This window comes from Geotrypetes seraphini, chromosome 16 (assembly GCF_902459505.1).
Source record: "Geotrypetes seraphini chromosome 16, aGeoSer1.1, whole genome shotgun sequence".
NCBI classification, from domain to species: domain Eukaryota; kingdom Metazoa; phylum Chordata; class Amphibia; order Gymnophiona; family Dermophiidae; genus Geotrypetes; species Geotrypetes seraphini.
In genome coordinates, this window is record NC_047099.1 from 23,022,128 (window position 1) to 23,043,126 (window position 20,999).

Sequence of the window (20,999 nt, forward strand, 5' to 3'; positions counted from 1 at the left end):
TAACCTCCCTGCCCCGCTGCGGAACCTGGGCTCATTCCAATTATTCTGAAAGCATCTGAAAACCTGGCTTTTCTCCAAAACGTAAAGCTATCTATTTAAAATGTAAAGCTAGCTATCCTCTTCATAACCTCTAATTTCTTATTATGTCCTTCCCTCATTTATTGAATTACCTGTAAACCGTGCCGAGCTGTCTTTATGGAGATGATGCGCGGTATACAAACTTAAGGTATAGTTTAGTTTAAGATTAAACTTGTACAGAAAGCGATTTAAAACAAATAAAATTTTTCCCCAAATATATAGAAAAGTAAATATTGCTTAATCGAAGCAAGTCCACAATAAGATCCAAGATGTAATATAAATGGAATAATAAGGAAAAATTAACATAAGAAGCGTGATACACGATTAACTGATGTACAGGTGTCTAATACATTTTAAAGCCCTCATTTCTTTTCCTTCTCCAGGCGGGATAAAGAAAGAAAAGCCGTCAGCTGAAGTGGCTCAAAGAAAACATATTTCTGAGAATTATACTGTATTATGCACTTGCATGGGTGACGAAGATAGAAAGTTGCCCCAAGAGCTAAAACTCCAGATTTTAATAAATTCACACAGATTTATTACTTGCCAAATAAAAATAAAAATCAACAACAGGAAAGAAACCAAGGTCCACTCGATGTATCAGCTTTACTTGAGCTATTAGATAAGGAAAGTGCTATACCAGCAACATTAATAGTGACTTTAGCTCTTACTTTGGATAAAAATTGGCTCTTGAGACTTTTCTTTAAAAACAAAGAAAAAAAGTTTTTGGATTTTTAAAATATTAAAAGGATTTGACATAATAGACCAGGAAGAAGCATTACTGACATTTTCAGATGTGACACGGACAAGAGGTCATAGCCTGAAACTGTGGCAGCAGGTTCAGGACAAATGTCAGGAAGTTCTGTTTCACACAGCGAGTGGAATGCTCTCCCAGAGGAGCTTGTGGCAGAGACTAGGGTACAGGGTTTCAAGCACAAGTTGGATGCACACCTTCTTGCAAATCATATCGGGGGATACGGGAAATCCGGGTCTCCAACAGGGAGCACCTAACTGGGCCTCCGCGTGTGCGGATCGCCGGACTAGATGGACCTAGGTCTGATCCGGTGAAGGCGTTTCTTATGTTCTTATGACTTTAAGATACAAATGTTTCCTGACTTGGCAAGAGACACGCAAAAGCGTAGAAAAGAATTTCTCTTATTAAAATCTGGTGCAGGTAAGATGCTGATTAGAGAATGACACGGTGACAAAATTCATTACCGTTCCCGTCCCCGTGGATAACCGCGGGAAACCATCTTCATGCCATTCTTTAAGGAGAGAGGGAAGAATCAGAGTATAATTGGGCACAACCACTTGACCCGCAAGCTTTGCTTTAAAGAATGCTGGTGTAGAAGGACCGAGGTCGAAATAGACACTAGAAAATGACATGGGATTATTTCCCGCTGTTATGCGCGGGGACGGGAACGGTGATGAATTTTGTCACCGTGTCATTCTCTAATGCTGATGCCCTCTGTACTCAGAAAGATATGTTAATGAAAGCAGAGTTGTTTACCTGTAACAGAGGTTCTTCGTAGACAGCAGGGGAATGCAGCCACCCCTAGAAACGGTAGATAGTTGTTGTTTTTTTTTTCTACCTTGCCTCTGGGACTCTGCCTCTCATCTCTCAGCTTATGGTACTATCTGGTAAGAGGGGATGATGGGCAAGTGCAGCTGCATTCCCCTGCGGTCTACGGAGAACACCAGTTACAGGTAAGCAACGTTGCTTTCTCCGGCGACAAGCAGGGGATATGCAGCCCCACTTGCTGTTGAGTCCCTGGCTGAGCACTGAGATGGGTGGAGAGAAAAACGTACAGCGCAAATAAATTTCGGAGGACCGACTGGACAAACTGCGTATCTTGCGCTGAACTTGGACCCAAACAATAGTGCTTAGTGAATGTGTGAACAGAGGACCAAGCTGTTCTGCAGATATTGTGAATTGGGACGGATCTTAAGTGCGTACTTAACGTGACCATTTATTTTTGTCCTCAAAACGGGACAGGACCCCCTCCCCCGGAACGTCCTCTCTGATGTCAAAATTGATGGCAAGGGGGGGGGAAGGCTTGTGCAGTCGCTGTGCGAAGATGATCCATTAGTGCGGCGGTGGCTTGGAGAAATAGGCGGCGGCAGCCCGTTTTTAGCTCGCCTGTCCCGCTTCTTCTGAAAACGGGGCATTTCGGCATCCCGAAGCTGTGCGTGGGAAAAATGGGACAGTCCCGTTCAAAACGGGACTTCTGGTCACATTACGCTCACTTGATGTGCCCCAATCTGTCCTGGAGGAGCTAAGCAAGCTTTAGCATAGCAAAGAGAGATGCAAATAGCAATCCATGAAGATATAGTCTGTTTAAATACTGCATTTCCACAAGTAGCTAAGTTGAAGGAGACAAAAAGTTGATTAGTAGTACGGATACGTGCAGGTTTGTCCACGTAAAACAAAAGTGCCCTCTTGCAAATCCAGTGTGTAAAGACTTTGTTCCACTAAAGAAGAATGTGGAGGAGGAAAAAAAAACGCTGGTAATATTATAGACCAGTGGTCTCAAACTTGCGGCCCGGGGGCCACATGCGGCCCGCCAGGTACTATTTCAAGGCCCTCGGTATGTTTATCATAATCAGAAAAGTAAAATAAAACTGTTTCTTGATCATATGTCTCTTTGGCTATAAATTACAATATTACTATTAAGACTTAGCCAAAAGGAAAGATTTATAAACTATAAAGAGTTTTACCTCATGCAAAATTGTCATTTCTTTAATAAGACATTAGCTATTTTTTCTGAGGCCCTCCAAGTACCTACAAATCCAAAATGTGGCCCTGGAAAGGGTTGGAGTTTGAGACCAGTGTTATAGACTGATTGATACGGAAGTCTGTTGCTACTTTTTTAAGAAGCTTTGGATGAGTGCGTAGTAGCACTTTATGAAGAAAAAATTGAAGATATGGAGCTGAGCATAAGTGACTAATGCTTGCAATTTGCTGATTCTTCTTGCTGATGTAAGAGCTACAAGAAATGCTGTTTTCCAGGTAAGAAAAGGTCATGTAACAGACCCCAAAGGTTCAAACAGATCTTTTATCAAATGGTCCCAAACCATATTGAGAAACTGAAGGATTTTGTGAGATTGGTTTCCCATCCAGTAAGGAATAGTTTGCAGAGATGGTTGAAAGATGGAGTCATACTGAATTGGACTTGAGTCCCGAATCTGATAAGTGTAGCAAGTAGGTTAAAATGTGATCAATCGGGCAGCGGAACGGATCTTGAGCTTGTGATTGTGCCCATAGGGAAAAACGCTTCCGCTTTAACGGATAAGATTTCCTTGTAGATGGTCATCTTCCTACCAGGAGAACTTCCTTTACTGATGAAGAGACAGGGATGTCAGCAAGGACTGTCCATTCAATCTCCATGCCGTGAGGTTGAGACTGCGAAGATTGGGATGTAACAGACCACCGTTGTGCTGGGATAGAAGAGACGGATGGTCCCCTAACAGAAATGCTGGAGCCTTGAGGAGGTCCAGGAGTATCAGATATCAGATTTGTCTGGGCCAGTGAGATGCAATGAGAATTAGGTGAGCGCTGTCTGATGACCTTTTGAAGAACTTTGGAGATTAATGGAGTCGGTGGGAAAGCATAGAGCAGATTGAGATTCCATGGAATGGAACACGCATATCTGGCGACTGCATGAGGGGCAGGTCGTAGGGAAGAATACTAGGTACACACAGGATTGATTGCTGAAGTTCCAGATTTCAGTGAAAGTTGACCTCTCTGGAGGTGATTGAGGTGTGCTCCCCAACCCTTGTTTAAGGCATCTGTGGTGATGGTGCATAGAGGAGGTGGAGACTGGAATGGGCATCCTTGTTTGAAGGACAGAGAGAGAATCTTTGACCTTGGATGGCAGAGGAATCACTGTTGCCAACAAGTGAATACTCTGTCCAGTTGGGTTTGAGATGTAATTATAGGGGATGCGTGTGGAGCCCGGCCTGTGGAACTAGAGCAAGGGATACCACCATGTGGCCTAGGAGGCACAAAACTTCACGTGCTGGAAGCTCAGCTGCTTATTGCATTTACTGTCAGGGTCATGATTACTTGATGACGCTCTTCTGGTAGATAGGCTCTGGCAGAGACCGTTTCTAGTCGTGCTCCAGTGTAAGTAAGGCAATGCATTGGCTGAAGTTTTGATTTGACGAAATTGATTATGAACTAGAGAATGACACGGGGGAAAAATTTGTCCCTGTCCTGTCCCCGCGAGCTCGATCCCTGTCTCCGCCCCCATCCCCGCAAACCATCTGATCCCTTTTGCACAAGCCTCGAATAGTTTTATGCTGAACTTATTTTATTGAAGTATAAAAAGAAAACAATATTCTGTACAATTGTCCTTTTATAGATCAAAGTTCTCACTGCCGAAGTAGAGGAAGAGCAGGGCTTTGTTTATAAATGTTTTATCAACACAACTAATATACTACTTTATCCTAAAGCAAAAAAGAAAACAAATAGAAAGTTTTTTCTGCCTTTCTTGTCCGGTTTCTTCTTTCCTCTTCTTCTCATTAGCCAGAGTGTGTAAATAAAACACCTCCAATGTACTCTTCACATTAGGTCTTGTATATTCACCGATCCTCAGAAGTGCCACCTAGGTCATTTTGACTGGGACTGGAGCCTATGACTAAGGTTCTTTTAAGCCGGGACTATTTCCTTGGATAGAAACATGACGGCAGATAAGGGCCAAGTCTGCCCACTTCACAGACCCACCCCCCTGAGTCTGCTCTCCTGGAGATCCCTCTCCTAATGACCCATCCTTAACTCCACTCTCTTAAGGATCCCACATGGGTATCCCATTTATTCTTAAAGTCTGGCACGCTGTCTGCCTCGATCACCTGCACTGGAAGCTTGTTCCAATGATCAACCACTCTCTCTGTGAAGAAATACTTTCTGGTGTCTGCAGCAGCCACTCTCTCCTCCTCTCCCTATTGGCTAAGGCTCTTAACATTTGCATCTCCTCTTCCTATAGGCTAAGGCTCTTTACACCTGCATTGTGATGTCATAGAACTTTCTGATTATAGAAACATAGAAACATGATGGCAGATAAAGGCCAAATGACCCATCATAGAAACATAGAAGATGGCGGCAGAAAAGGGCTACAGCCCATCAAGTCTGCCCACTCTGCTTACCCACCCCCTATCTATGCCCTAATGACCCAATTTCCTTATCTTGACCCTCGTAAGGATCCCACATGGGCATCCCATTTACCCTTAAAATCTGGCACGCTGTTGGCATTGATACTATTCTGTTATTTTGAGATTTATATGCTGCTTTATTTGTTAGAATTCAAGGTGGATTTCAAAGAAACAAGTCTTTAAACAGAAGGAAAAAATAAAACTAAAATTAAAAGCACTTTACATATTATGAGCAAAATTTACATTTAAAACAAATTTGCTTCTTCAAAGTAGTTTTGAAATAAATGTTTTCATAGATGATCCCTTTTGACTCCTTGCGACTTTCGGCCAAGTACCCCAGGTACAGAATAAATACTTGTATATAATATGTAAACTAGAGGTCTGCACGGGAATGGGGATTGCGGGAATCCCACGGGTCCCGTGGGACTCCCACAGGGAACCCCCCAGGTCTACGGGACTCCCACGGGGATGGAACCAGGATTCCCGATGCCTGGAAAGAGAATTAGTAGAAGATAGACAAAAGCAGAAACTGGGACCAAGATGATGGAAAACCAAAATGTCCCACCAGCTACAGCAAGGGAGATGTTCATTTTGAGGGGGGGGGGCTAAGCCCAGCCCCCTCTCATGGTTATGCCACCAATTGTGTTTAGTACAAAATGAAGTACTTGCTGAGTTTGTTTTGGAGTTTCCGGTTCAGTTTTGGCACATTTTTCTTATGCAACCATTGTCCTGAAAAGTGCCTCTCTCAATTCTGCTTTAATTGATTTTGATTCTTTATTGTTTGATTCTTTACTCATTGCTGCATTAAAAATCATTTGTGGATCTTGGAAGGACCTTTCACAAGTTACCTTTGCCAGATGGTGGAACCAGATTTGTTTGCTCTACAGATATGAGCTTTATATTGCCAAAAAATCCAACTCTTATTTCTTTTAACAAGAAATGGTCGACCCCCCTACAATCACATGACCTAATGTCTATTCTAATTCTTTCCAGTGATGTATGCATCTCTTATTTCTGTTCACTGTTAATTTGTTTATAATGTCTTTTATTGTTGGTTCAAATAAACTAAGACTTAAAAAAAATCAAAACTGTCAGAAATAATTGCTGCTTTTTATGGGGACAGGTAACTTTTATAGGGGGGACGGGCAGGGACAGAGGAGATTCCTCAGTGGGGTTGGGCAGGGATGGACAGGATATTGGTGGGTAGGATTTCAGTCCCTGCCCAACTCTCTAATGCAGTGGTTCTTAACCTTTTTGGAGGTACTGAACCCCACCAGTTTCATTTGCGTGTTCACCGAACCCTTCTTTATTCCCTTAGTTTTGCCGGAGCTAGACTAGAATGACTCAACTTGGCATTGCAAATCATGCAATTAGGACGCTGACTCCCATCACGTTCCGTTATACATGTGAATCCATATTGTACATATTCGTCCGACCACTTTCGTAATTTGCTCGACATAGTTAGTAAGGGATTAAAATATTAAGATAGGTATCACACGACGTACCATCACAACAGTTACAATTCGACTACTGTGCGCATCAAATCCCCTGCAGCACAGATAGGCCAAGCGATGTTGCGTGATCACCTGCAGCCAATTATGGACAAGTGGGGCGTATCATCACGAATCATAAGCGCTTCGGTCACGTTCAATCATCTATCAGTTAAATCACAAATTTTGATCAGGAATTGATGGATGTATATTAGGCGTTAGTTACAGATTGATAGATCAAGAAACCGAGTACACGATCAGTCTTGATCAAAATCACTGAATAACTGATAGATGATTGAACGTGACCGAAGCGCTATATGAGTCGGAGGTGTTTTGACCTCCGCCGAACCCGCGAGACTGACTCACCGAACCCCTGGGGCTCGGTCGAACCCAGCTTAACCACTGCTCTAATGCAAACCGCTTTGGCTGTAACCATAGAAAGGCAGTATATCAAATCCAATGCCTTTTCCCTTTCCCTTTGACAAAATGAGGATATGATTGAAGTCTGCAAAATCCTGAGTGGTTACAGAATGGAATCGATTTTTTTACTACCAACAAAAATTACAAAGACTAGGGGACACTCGATAAAGTTATTTATTTATTTATTTGTTTAATTTCTTTTCTATCCCGCCCTCCACAAAGAGCTCAGAACGAGTTAACATACATAATATGCCGTTAACAATGTGTCATAGTTACAGTACAAGGTGTTGTTGTTGGGGGGGGGGTTCTGGTACAAGTTACAGGGAAATACTTTTAAAACCAATAGGAGGAAATATTTTTTCACTCCGAGAATGATTAAGCTCGGGAACACATTGCCAGACAATGTGGTAAGAGCGGTTACCGTAGCTGGTTTTAAAAAAAGGTTTGGACAAGTTCCTGGAGAAAAAGTCCATAGTCTGAGACAGACATAGTGGAAGCCGCTGCTTGCCCTGGGATCGGTAGCTTGAAATGTTGCTTTTATTTGGGCTTTTGCCGGGTACTTGAGACCTGTATTGGCCATTGTAGAAGCAGGATGCTGGGCTAGATGGACCATTGGTCTAACACAGTATGGCCGTTTTTATGTAGAAAGGGGCAAGTTTCTATAATTTCTGCTGTAATGCATGCAATAGCCACATGGTGGCACCAGTGACCAAACAGTGCCAAACTTACCCAGAAAAATCAAGTCTCCCGTAAACAGATTGGATTTGGATAACTGTCAGAGCTGCCAAGTTACTTGGTTCCACGAGGGAGGCTTTTTAGCCAATCCTGTTTTGACCCAATATCCCAAAGTATTAAAAAAAAATGATATCCCGCTACATCCACAGTTCTGAGTGGGTTCCATAAGAACATACATAATCAAATTGTAACAAACAATCAAACACATAAAATAAGACTCATAAAATTTGCAATCTCCAGCTGTTCTCACAGAAACTTTTGCAAGAACATAGTAAACCAGAAGTCTACCTACAAATATGAACAAACTTACCTATATTCTCTCTCGAATAGCAATGTTGTCACACTTCTCCTAAATTGCATCACAGCAGAACACTGCTTTAATTTCATTTGGTAATAAATTCCACAAAACCGCATTTTGTACTTACCCCATAGACTGTCAAATTTTTTTCTTGTCTCAGTAAATTCAATGATGCAATAAGAAAATAAGAGTAGCCTTAGTGGGTCAAGCCCGGTAGCCCGTTCTCACGATGGCCAATCCAGGTCACTAATACCTGGCCAAAACCCAAAGAGTAGCAGCATTCCATGTTACCGATCCAGGGCAAGCAGTGGCTTCCCCCATGTCTTTCTCAATAACAGACTATGGACTTTTCCTCCAGGAACTTGCCAAACCTTTCTTAAAACCAGCTACGCTATCTGCTCTTGCCACAACCTCTGGCGATGCATTCCAGAGCTTAACTATTCTCTGAGTAAAAAAAAATTTCCTCCTATTGGTTTTAAAAGTATTTCCCTGTAACTTCCAGTGTCCCCTAGTCTTTGTAATTTTTGACGGAGTGAAAAATCGATCCACTTGTACCTGTTCTACTCCACTCGGGATTTTGTAGACTTCAGTCCTAGCTCCCCGCAACCGTCTTTTTTTACAAGCTGAAGAGTCCTAATCTGTTTTAGTCTTTCCTCATACGAGAGGAGTTCCATCCCCTTTATTATCTTGGTCGCTCTTCTTTGAACCTTTTCTACCGCCACTATATCTTCCTTGAGATAAGGAGACCAGAATTGAACGCAATACTCCAGATGAGGTCGCACCATGGAGCAGTACAGAGGCATTATAACATTCTTAGTCTTGTTTACCATCCCTTTTTTAAATAATTCCTAGTATTACATTACATTACTGATTTCTATTCCGCCTCAACCTTGCAGTTCTGGGCGGATTACAAAAGAGACAACTGGACATTTCCAGGATAATTACAGAGAGAATTCTGGTCATTTCCAGGAGAAGTTACAAGAATAATGGAGCTGTATATTTCAAGAGCTACAAGATGCTGTACAAATAGGAAATAGTGCAGATCCAGTATATATACCGTTAGGGAAGCAGTTGACATGCTTGAGGCTAAAGAGAAGGGAACTGGTGAAGGGGGGAGGAGGGGGGAGTTGCGTTGAGGGGGGTCCGGTTGGGGTTAAGCCATCTGTATAAATTTTTTGAATAGGTGGGTTTTGATTTCTTTGCGAAAATATTTGTAGTCGTTTGTTGTTATCAGCAGGTTGGAGATAGTGTGGTCCAGTATCTTCTTTGCTTTCTTGGCCGCCACCACACATTGGGCGGAAGGTTTCATCGTATTGTTAACAATAACACCCAGATCCTTTTCTTGGGTGCTAACCCCCAAGGTGGACCCTAGCATCCGGTAATTGTGATTTGGGTTCAAGATTCATCTGATTATCTGATCACAAAACTCTTTGGTTGGGAACAGTGCTGCTGTTCCCATGATGCATTAAATGGAGCCTGCAGGAAATCCAGGACCGACCTAGAATCTTCCTCCTTGGACTTGATAACTTGTCAACTCTACCTTTGTCACTACAATTTTATTTTCGTTAAGTGTTGCACATATCGCTATTATACAGAGAAAAAAATGAAAAGAGAAATAATAATTTACAAAATAGTGGACTGATACAACCTGCCGATTGTGTTATCAGGAATATCGCAATGAATATGTAGGAGATGCATTTGCAAACAATGACTCTCCAATGCAAAATACATATTATAAGAATTGTAGTAATTCACTGAGGGAGAAATTCTATAAACAGTGCCCTACTAGCACCTAAGTTAATTGAGAAACGCTGTTTGAAATAGCGATTAACATTGAATTTAAAACACATATCGGTGCTGGAATCATACCTCGGGAGGTGCCTTCTGGCGCTTAATGCCACTTTGGGTGTGGCTAATGCAGGAAGCGGCATGTAGGTGCGTTTCATGGCAAAAATAGGTGCCAGAAATGTAGGCCTGGAAAACCCTGGCCTACATTTCTGGCACCTATCTTTTATTGAGGCTTGATTCTCTATATGGCACTGTTGCGTGGTTGACACGTGGTCGGCGGCCACTTTTTAGGTGGATGCCAATATCTATGCCGTATAGAGAATCCAGGCCTAAACATGTCTATCAGGATTTGCTTCCAGGAGAGGGTTGAGATGCACTGCCCTACGGCATGGGCCCTGTTGGACAAAGGGTGCTAGGGTGTGGCAGACCGTACTGGAATGGATAGTGTGCAAGGATTGTTTTGTTGAATACATTGTAGATTTTCTACATGCAAGACACCTACTTTTCATATGATTCTAGGTAAATCTAGTTAGTAATGCCCTTGTGGTAGATAGGGCCGATGCCCAATTAAGAGCCTATGAAAAGTTAGGTGCAAAGATATAAAAATTTGAAAATGGATTGCAGCCAAGGCCAGAAAAATACTAGGGATTAATAGTAAGAATGGTCATAATAATATTCAGTATTTATGTAAATTACTGGGTTATTAAGAAAGATCATATATGTGTGGCTTGTGATTGTTCCCTAGATCCAGGAATGAATAAAATATATATGATGAAATGATTTGTGCTTAATTTAAAACCTTTTACATTTATAAGAGGTCCTGAGAGGCAACATATGGAACTTGTTAAGTTAAGGTTGAAGGAATGGTTACCATGGAAACCCTCTAGAGGCCTAGGATATAGAAAGGTCAGTTAGTTTGACCTTTTGTAGGAGCTTGAGCTTTCTTTTCTGTGCCTGTGGAATGTAAAACAGTCAGGTTTGCAAACAATTTGGTCAGAGAACTATTTTGATTCAAACTCTTAAGGACACTGGGAAAGTTTTTTTTGGGTATATTATAATGTTTTATGTATATTCAGAAATTGCTATAAACAAATATATAATCTGTAAAACTTTTCTTTAAGCCTGGTATCTATAAGAGCTAAAAGGAATTTCTTTGTTCAAATAAATAAGTACAGCCTCTGCTAGCTGGCCATTGGTAGATTAAAGTGATGTAATATTGGTCATTGCGAGAGTGCATAAGCAAGCACCAGCTTTTGTTCGGGGGGAGATTTCTCTCTCTCCTGGGCCACATGCTTAGGAAAGGCGGGCCCCCCTCAAACACAGAATTAGCAATGAAGTAATGTATATAATTAATTGGCAATGTAATCTTAATTCTAATTTGAACCTCAAGTTAATTGAATATAAATTGAATAAAAATTATTTTGATTAAATTACATGTCTGTGTATGTTACTAGCATGAAATAACTTGTATATTGAGGCGCGAGGTGCACCCCTCATCCTTAGCCCTTGCGGGCCACTGCAAGTGGGGAGGATGACGGGTCAGAGCCATGCCAAGGTGGATTCCTGGTGACACTCCTTTTTTTTGTTTTATAGGATCCGACTAAAGTCAGCTGGCATTTCAGCCTAACTGTGGGCAACCGCTATGTGATAACTAGGCTCCGTTTGGCTGCTGTAGAGCGTTCTAAGCATAAGTTGTTGCAGGTCAGCACTTCCTCTCAGCTCCTCCCCTTCGACAAAGGACAAGTGCAGGAGCAGGAGCTGCCTCCTGAGGCCTTGCTAAGCCACAACTGTGCTCCTTCAAAGGCAGAAGTCAAGCCCCAGGATTTTGAGGAGGTCCTGGAAGACAAGTTAGCCCCTGGGATCAAACTGTCTAAAGTGGTATCATACAAGGTGAGGGAAGCAGGCCTTCCTCATATCTCCCACTTTGCCTATTTCCAGCATTTCAATCCAGCCCCTCTTCCACCATCATCTCGGCTTTTGGCCTCTGTCATAAACTTCCCCGTTCAACTCCATGGTCTTGCTTTTTACTCTCTCCCTCAGCAGAGACAGCTTTAATCATCTTCCATCCATATCTCACTGGACGTTTTTTATCCTAGGGAACAGTTACCAAAGTGTTAAATGCTCGGGCCGGCCTCTACGAAGTGGATGGGAGCATCTGTCTCTGTGTTGCATATCAGCAGTTGGTGAATTGGGGCCGTGGGCTGCGTCCTGGGGCCCGCATAGAGGTGAGACTTTGGAAACCGTTTCCATCCTATGTTTGGAGACTTTGTCTACCCAGTGGCATAGTAAGAGTGAGTGGTACCCCTCCCCTGCCCTCTTCTCTGCACCCTCCGCTCATTCCCGACCCCCCCCCCCCCAACTCCCTCCGGCCATGCACATCCCCCTTCCCCTGTATCTCTTTCATTTTCATTTTTTATTGCCACATTGTAAATATATTTCTATCACATATTACCCAACCACTCTCTCTGTGAACAAATCACACGACACAACTGTTTTCTTTATAAAATAGCTCCAACGGGAACATTCCATCTAGACTGGAACAAAGCCTTTTCTGTTTCAGTTCCTTTCAAAACCACTTTGTCCCATTTTTTTTTTAATTATCACACATTCTCTTGCTGCGTTGCAAATTGTTACCACCGTCTCGTGTTGCTCCACCACAGTAATTATACTTTATGCTTTCTGACATCACCATTGGACTCTACAATCATCTTGCTCAGTCGGCCCAACACAGGGCTGTGTTTCGCTGGATCAGCATCTTCAGGAGCCGCTTCAGGTTTTCACTGAGTTAATTCACCTCTTATCATAGTTCATTTGATCATATAACAACAGCAGCAGCTTGGGGTTCAAAACTTCTGTAGCATCTCTCTCTTCCTCCAAACTAAAGTCTGTCTTTTGAACCTCATGCTGCTGCTGTTCTTATATGATCAAATGAACTATGATAAGGTAAATTTCATTCATATATGTTGAGGTAGTTATGTATAAGTATTAGGATAGTAAGCAGATGGAACCACACACACACTGCATCCAGCACTGGTCACCGTACATGAAGAAGGACACGGTACTACTCAAAAGGGTTCAGAGAAGAGCGACTAAGATGGTTAAGGGCCTGGAGGAGTTGCTATACAGTGAAAGATTAGAGAAACTGGGCCTCTTCTCCCTCGAACAGAGGAGATTGAGAGGGGACATGATCGAAACATTCAAGGTACTGAATGGAATAGACTTAGTAGATAAGGACAGGTTGTTCACCCTCTCCAAGGTAGAGAGAACGAGAGGGCACTCTCTAAAGTTGAAAGGGGATAGATTCTGTACAAACGTAAGGAAGTTCTTCTTCACCCAGAGAGTGGTAGAAAACTGGAACGCTCTTCTGGAGTCTGTCATAGGGGAAAACACCCTCCAGGGATTCAAATAAGGGAAAACACCCTCCAGGGATTCAAGGCAAAGTTAGACAAGTTCCTGCTGAACCAGAACGTACTCAAGTAGGGCTAGTCTCAGTTAGGGCGCTAGTCTTTGACCAGAGGGCCGCCGTGTGAGCGGACTGCTGAGCACGATGGACCACTGGTCTGACCCAGCAGCGGCAATTCTTATGTTCACTAGTAAATAGAAATTTATTGCAGAGGTGAAGTAACTCGGTGAAAACCCAAAGTGGCTCCTGAAGATGTTGATCCAGCGAAACACAGCCCTGTGTGGGGCCGACTGAGCAACATGATTGCAGAGTCCAATGGTGATATCAGAAAGTATAAACTATAATCATTGTGGCTGAGCAACACGAGATTGTGGTAACAATTTGTTTAAAATGATACAATCTATAGCAGGGCTGCCCAAGTCCGGTCCTCGAGATCTACTGGCAGGCCAGGTTTTCTGGATATCCACAATGAATATGCATGAGAGAGATTTGCCTGCACTGCCTTTGTGGTATGCAAATCTCTCTCATGCATGTTCATTATGGATATCCTGAAAACCTGGCCTGCCAGTAGATCTTGAGGACCGGACTTGGGCAGCCTTAAAGATACTTGGTGTGATTCTAGATCATACCCTTACTATGAAAAATCAGGTTGACTCGTTGGTTCGAAAGGGTTTCTATACTTTATGGAAACTAAGAACTATTAGAGCAGGGGTAGGGAACTCCGGTCCTCGAGAGCCGTATTCCAGTCGGGTTTTCAGGATTTCCCCAATGAATATGCATGAGATCTATTTGCATGCACTGCTTTCATTGTATGCTAATAGATCTCATGCATATTCATTGAGGAAATCCTGAAAACCCGACTGGAATACGGCTCTCGAGGAAGGGAGTTCCCCCACCCCTATATTAGAGCATACTTTGATATTAACTCCTTTCGATTGTTGGTTCAATCACTTGTCCTTAGTCAGTTGGACTATTGTAACATTGTTCATCTTGCTGGTACTCGGAAAAATCTTCCTAGACTGCACATAATTCAGAATGCAGCAGTCAAGATTGATTTTCAACTTAAAGAAGTAAGATCATATCACTGATTTTTTATCGTCAACTGCACTGGCTTCCAGTGGAGGCACGGGTTAAATTTAAGCTCGGCTGTATTTGTTTTAAGGCACTAACGGGCTCAATTCCTGAGTATCTTATAGAATCTTTTATCATTACAAATTCTAAACATTCTAGAAAAAAATCATTCATTATTTTCATTCCCTTCTGTAAAGGGATGTAAATATAAGAAATTTCAGGAACAATTGCTATCTTTTCAGGCAGCCTTATAGACGTGGAGGGGCATAATAAAAAAACAAACGTCTAAGTCCCCTTTTGGCCTAAGGCCTTAAACGTTGAAAGTAGAAGCAGGGAAATATCTATTATCAAAAAAATGTCCAAAAGAAGGTGTGTTTTTTTTATAATGGCCTGCCTCTACATTCAGCTGTTTAAATGCCCAGACTACCACTACGTCTTCACTTACCACATATAATCAACCTAAAAAAAGGCTAACTCCCAAACGCCCAAAACAAGAGCTTTTAGGCGAAGGAGGAGCCAGTCCTTCGCTTAAAAGCTGGATTCTGGAAACGGTGTCTGGGGGGTTTGGGGGAGCAGTCGTAGAGGGGGGGTTGCGTCCCTCCTGCCTGTATTTTATTTTTTTTTTTTAATCTTTATTTAAATTTTAAACATATTATCAAGAATAATCTTCTTGTACAGAATATGAGTGAGTCAACATAATATAAAACAAATGAAGTATCAGTTATATGACAAAATTACTATTTACTCATCATAATTAAAGTCCCAAAATTAAATTGAGATCCAAGATGTTCCTGAGTGAGAATTATTAAAAGAAAAAGAATAAATTCAAATTGCAATTAGGCGGTCAGATGAGAGTGGACCAAGAGTAAATTTATACATTGAGATCTTTTTTATCCCCTTCAAGGCCCTTCCTAGAGAGAAATCCTGTCAACTGAGAGGGCTCAAAGAAAATATAATTGCAAGATTTATATTTTACAATGCATTTACAAGGATATCGTAAAAGAAATGATGCCCCCATTGCAGTGACCCCAGGCTTAAGAAGCAAAAATTCTTTCCTTCGTTTCTGAGACTCCCTTGTCACATCTGGAAATATTTGAATTTTATGTCCAAGAAATTCTTTATGTCTGTTCTTAAAGTAAAGCTGTAATATCCAATTTTTATCTGGTGATAAAACCACCGTAGCTAATAGGGTAGCTGGAATAGCTACCTCCCTCATTGAAGATTCCAATAATAATGTTATATCCATTTGTTCACCCTGACCCTGTTGTTCTGGTGGTCGCTGTTCTTCCAAATTTTTTGATGTTGGCAAATAATAAATTTTGGAAAAGGGAGGAAAGGCATCATTAGGAACATTAAGAACTTCACAAAAGTACTTTTTCAAAACTTCTTTTGCTGATAAAGAAGGAATCTTTGGAAAGTTCAAAAATCTAAGGTTATTCAATCGCATATTATTTTCCATCATTTCCACCTTTCTCCTAAGGTTAAGATTATCCTTAATCAGTGTCGTTTGGATTTGAGTTACTTCAATTATCTTTTTATCTATTTTTTCCACATTATTTTTCATCGATATATTTTCCTGTTTAAGTCCATTTATTTCATTTCTTTGTTCTAAATATTTCTCTTCTAATACTTTAATTTGTGGTGACACCTCCTGCCTGTATTTTAGTGGGGGTGGGGAGTAGGGGGTTTTGGCAGGGCAGGAGGGTTTTGGCTCCCTCCTGCCCTGATCGTGTCGTGGGTTTGGGGGTGCCGCGGGGCAGGAGGGCTTGGGCTCCCTCCTGCCCTGATCGTGTCAGGGGTGCCGCAGGGCAAGAGGGCTTGGGCTCCCTCTTGCCACGATTGTTGTTGGCGGGGCCAGGAGGGCTTGGACTCTCTCCTGGCCTGATTGGATCGGGGGGGCGGGGTGGATCGCTGCAGGAGAGATGGGTCATCTCTCCTGCCGCTTTAGCGATCCCAAGTGCCGCGTTTGGTGGCACTTGGTAGTATCGCTATTGTGGCAGGGGAGATGAGGCATCTCTCCTGCCCCAATAGTTGCGGTGGGGGTTGGGTAGGTTGCCAGGCCGCTGAGCTGATCAGCTCAGCGGCCCCTTTTTTTGGCACTTATACCCAGGGCTGTGGAGTCGGTAGATAAATGTTCCGACTCCGACTTCTCAATTTTTTGTACTTCAGACTCCGACTCCAGTACCCGAAATTTCCTCTGACTCCGACTCCTCGACTCCGACTCCACAGCACTGGTTAATTTTCAGATCGTTAAAATGGAATGTCAAGTTGAGAGAAATGAGCATTTTCGACACCACCACCTTTTTGCTTTTAATCAAGGTTCTAAGGCCGCAGAAGCTGCTCGCATCATTTGTGCTGTGTATATAGTGGGTGCTATAGCTGAAAGAATCGCTCGTGATTGGTATGCCAAGTTCAAAAATGGAGTCGGTAGATAAATGTTCTGACTCCGACTCCGACTCTGACTCCAGGTACCCGAAATTTCCTCCGACCTCGACTCCGACTCCACAGCCCTGCTTATACCTGTTTTAACTTGGTCTAAGTCAAAACGTATAAGTGCCGACTAGGCAACCTGTCAAAAGTTTTGGTTATACCTGCTGTACGCCTAGGTGTAGGTCGGCCCACCTCCCGCCCACCGCCCACTTTCCCCGCCTCTAAAAAGCCTCTATTCGCTCCATGCGTTTAGAGTCGGGGGAAAGGCCTAAGCTGGTTTTAGATATGTCTAAAACCAGTTTTGATTATGGGTACTTGGACAATCGGGCTTTTTGATCATCCAAGTACCCATTTAGGCCACTTTTTAGACTTTTAAAAAAAAATTTTTTTATTATGAGCCCCTTGGGATTTAACTCATATATTCATATTCCCAAATGCATATCAGCAATTTCGACGTGCCTTAAAAATGTATCTTTTTAGGGAATCTTTCGGAAGTTAGATATTGGATGTTTATTCATTTGTATCACTAGTCTTTGAGAACCGCAAAAAACTTAATGGTATTTGCGATATATAAGAAAAAAAAAATGTGATTTTGAAAGGCACTGAAACAGAAAAGGCTTTGGTTCCAGTCCAGATTTCCAGGCCCAATGGGGTGTTCCCGTTGAGCTATTTTATAAAGAAAACAGTTGTGTAGTGTTCACAGAGAGTGTGGTTGGGTAATATGTGATTTAAATCAGTGTGATAGAAATATATTTGTTATGTGGTAATAAAAATTGATAAGCGCAATAGAAGGCTTCTTAAAGTTAGTAGGTATTTATTGTTGAGTTAGCTGAAGCCATTTTAAGTGATTTAAAGCCCTGTTTGTACTAATCTTTCATTTCCCCAGCGCGAGCAGCATCGTAAACTTGCAGCCTGCGTTATGTCGGCTCTCCCTCGGGACGTCGCTTTCTAGGCATCAGACCCAGAAGCGATGGCAGAGAGAGCCGACAGCGACCGCGGACAGCGAGTTCGCAATGCTGCTTGCGCTGGGAACATGAAAGTGGTACCAGGGAAGGAGCACCCGCGCATTGGAAAGGGGGTAGGGAAGGAGCGGGTGGGCGTAGAGGAGGATGGATGCAGGTGGCCCCACTACGACGGCATCCAGGGCAGACCGACGCCCCACCTCCCACTCCTTTTCTGTGCCACTGTGGTCAGCTTAGGGCTTCACATGCTAAGGACACAAAGCGAATGGGGAACATAACATAACATAAAACGCACTTGTATACCCCAAATACCATTAAGTTCTATGCGGTTCAACAAAGACTAATAATACAAATGAATAAGCATCCTATATCTAACTTACAAAAATTTCTTAAAAAGATTTGTCTCTAAGGCACGTCGAAATTGTTGGTATGAATTTGAGATTTTGAATGTGTGAGTTAAATCCCTAGTCCATGAGGCTGCTTGAAAAGATAGCAAATGATCCTGAAATTTCTTATATTTACAACCCTTTACAGAAGGGGATGAGAATAATGAATGAGATTTTCTAGGATGTTTAGAATTTGTAATGATAAAAGATTCCATAAGATACTTGTTAGCGCCTTGTAACAAATAACTAAACTAAAGAGGGCACTCTCTAAAGTTAAAAAGGGATAGATTCCGTACGAACGTAAGGAAGTTCTTCTTCACCCAGAGAGTGGTAGAAAGCTGGAACGCTCTTCCAAAGGCTGTTATAGGGGGAAACACCCTTCAGGGTTTCAAGACAAAGTAAATAAAGATAGGTTGTTCACCCTCTCCAAGGTAGGGAGAACAAGAGGGCACTCTCTAAAGTTAAAAGGGGATAGATTCCGTATAAACGTAAGGAAGTTCTTCACCCAGAGAGTGGTGGAAAACTGGAATGCTCTTTCAGAGGCTGATATAGGGGAGAACACCCTTCAGGGATTCAAGACAAAGTAGATAAAGACAGGTTGTTCACCCTCTCCAAGATAGGGAGAACAAGAGGGCACTCTCTAAAGTTGAAAGGGGATAGATTCCGTACAAACGTAAGGAAGTTCTTCTCCACCCAGAGAGTGGTAGAAAGCTGGAACGCTCTTCCAGAGGCTGTTATAGGGGAAAACACCCTCCAGGGATTCAAGACAAAGTTAGACAAGTTTCTGCTGAACAAGAATGTGCGCTGGTAGGGCTAGTCTCAGGGTGCTGGTCTTAGACCAGAGGGCTGCCGTGTGAACGGACTGCTGCGCATGATGGACCACTGGTCTGACTCAGCAGTGGCAATTCTTATGTTCTTAAAACTAAGACTTAACCTTATATATCGGGTCTTCAACCAAAGGAAGCTCGACGCGGTTAACAATAATTTTTTTTTAATTTTTTTTAAATAAAGTAAACTGAAATACAAGAGTTAGTTTTCAAAATGTTTAGCGAATAAAAAAGTTTTTAGAAGTTTACGGAAGAGTTGGAAGGAACTGGGACACCTCAAAATTAGGGGAAGTTCATTCCATAGTTGGGGAAATTTAAAACGCCAGAGAGCTGCTAAAATTTAACCCGAGCCTCAACTGGAAGCCAGTGCAATTGGCGATAGAAATCAGTGGCTTGATCATACTTCTTCAAATTAAATTAAATATGACAAAGTCTGGAGCAAAGCAACATAAAGATCAGAGGCTCGGAAAATGTGAGCTTTGAGGAGTTGGGTTTGTCTGACTCGGAAGGGTGACATAATAGCAGTCTGTAAAATATATGGAGCTCCTTTGGGTGGTTCAGTGCTAAAGAAGGCACAAGAAATTGAGGGTTTAAATCGCAGCAGAAGAGAGAGAGACAACGCATAGGTTTAACTCCATATGCAGACGACATCACCATTCTCATACCTTTTGATCAATGACAGACGCACTACACCGAACACTAGAAACAGTAGTAACATGGATGAAAGATAGCTGAACCCAGACAAAACAAAATTCATCCTCCTCGAAAATAACAAAGTCCCAACCATAACCAATATAGAAATTATCTCAACCAATTAACCCATTCAACCCACCCTAAAACTACTAGGAATGACGATAGATAGATGCTGCACCATGCAACCACAAATCAGTGAAACAATACAGAAATCATTTGCAGTTATGAGAAACTTAAGACAAGTTAGAAAATTCTTTGATAGAACACAATTCTGGCTCTTAGTACAATCCCTAGTCCTGGGCCTTTTAGACTATTGCAACATTCTCTACCTTCCCCGCCCAGCAACAATGATAAAACAACTACTTTATAGAACAATGGTCAGACCGCACTTAGAATATTGTGTCCAACACTGGTCTCCATACCTCAAGAGGGATATAACTCTGTTGGAGAAAGTGCAGAGGCGAGCCACGAAACTTGTCAAGGGAATGGAGCATTTGAGCTATAAAGAACGACTCAGGAAACTGGGATTTGTTTACCCTCGAGAAGAGAAGACTGAGAGGGGATTTGATAGAGACTTTTAAAATATTAAAAGGATTTGATATAATAGACCAAGAAGCAGCATTGCTAACATTTTCTGATGTGACACGGACAGGAGGTCATAGCCTGAAACTGAGCGGCAGCAGGTTCAGGACAAATGTCAGGAAGTTCTGTTTCACACAGCGGGTGGTGGGTGCTTGGAATGCACTCCCGGAGGAGGTTGTGGCGGAGACTACGGTACTGGGATTCAAGCACAGGTTGGATGCACACCTTCTTGCATATCATATTGAGGGATACGGTAAAGTCGGGTCTCCAAAAAGGAGTACCTAAATGGGCCGCCGCGTGTGCAGAGCACCGGACTAGATGGACCTCGGTCTGATCCGGTGAAGGCGTTTCTTATGTTCTTATGTTAACTATAAACTATCCAAAACAAAGCATGAGACTTATCTTTTCATTAAGGAACCATGACCACATCATAGAGGCATACCTCAACTCACACTGGCTCTCAATTCCGACAAGAATACTATTCAAATTCTACTGTCTACTATTTAAAACCATAAACGGCGACAGCCCAACCTACCTGAATAACCGCCTCATCCAAACTACATCAAGTAGACATAGGAAAACCCACACTCCATTCACGCATTTCCCCCCACCAATCAAAGAAGTCAAACGGAAAAAACTTTGATGGCTCCTAGTCACACAAGCAGCAAAACTGGACAACCAAATCTCC

General features: G+C 42.4%; 1 protein-coding gene across 5 annotated transcripts in view; it reads left to right on the forward strand.

Moving 5' to 3' along the window:
* Window positions 1-20,999, forward strand: part of CTC1 (CST telomere replication complex component 1) — a 62,872-nt gene that overhangs the window by 5,490 nt on the left and 36,383 nt on the right. For all 5 annotated transcript variants that reach the window (XM_033924423.1, XM_033924421.1, XM_033924419.1 and 2 more), the window contains exons 6-7: window positions 11,551-11,847; window positions 12,054-12,182. In XM_033924423.1, coding sequence (XP_033780314.1) covers window positions 11,551-11,847; window positions 12,054-12,182 — 426 coding nt within the window. The remainder of the gene's footprint in view (window positions 1-11,550; window positions 11,848-12,053; window positions 12,183-20,999) is intronic.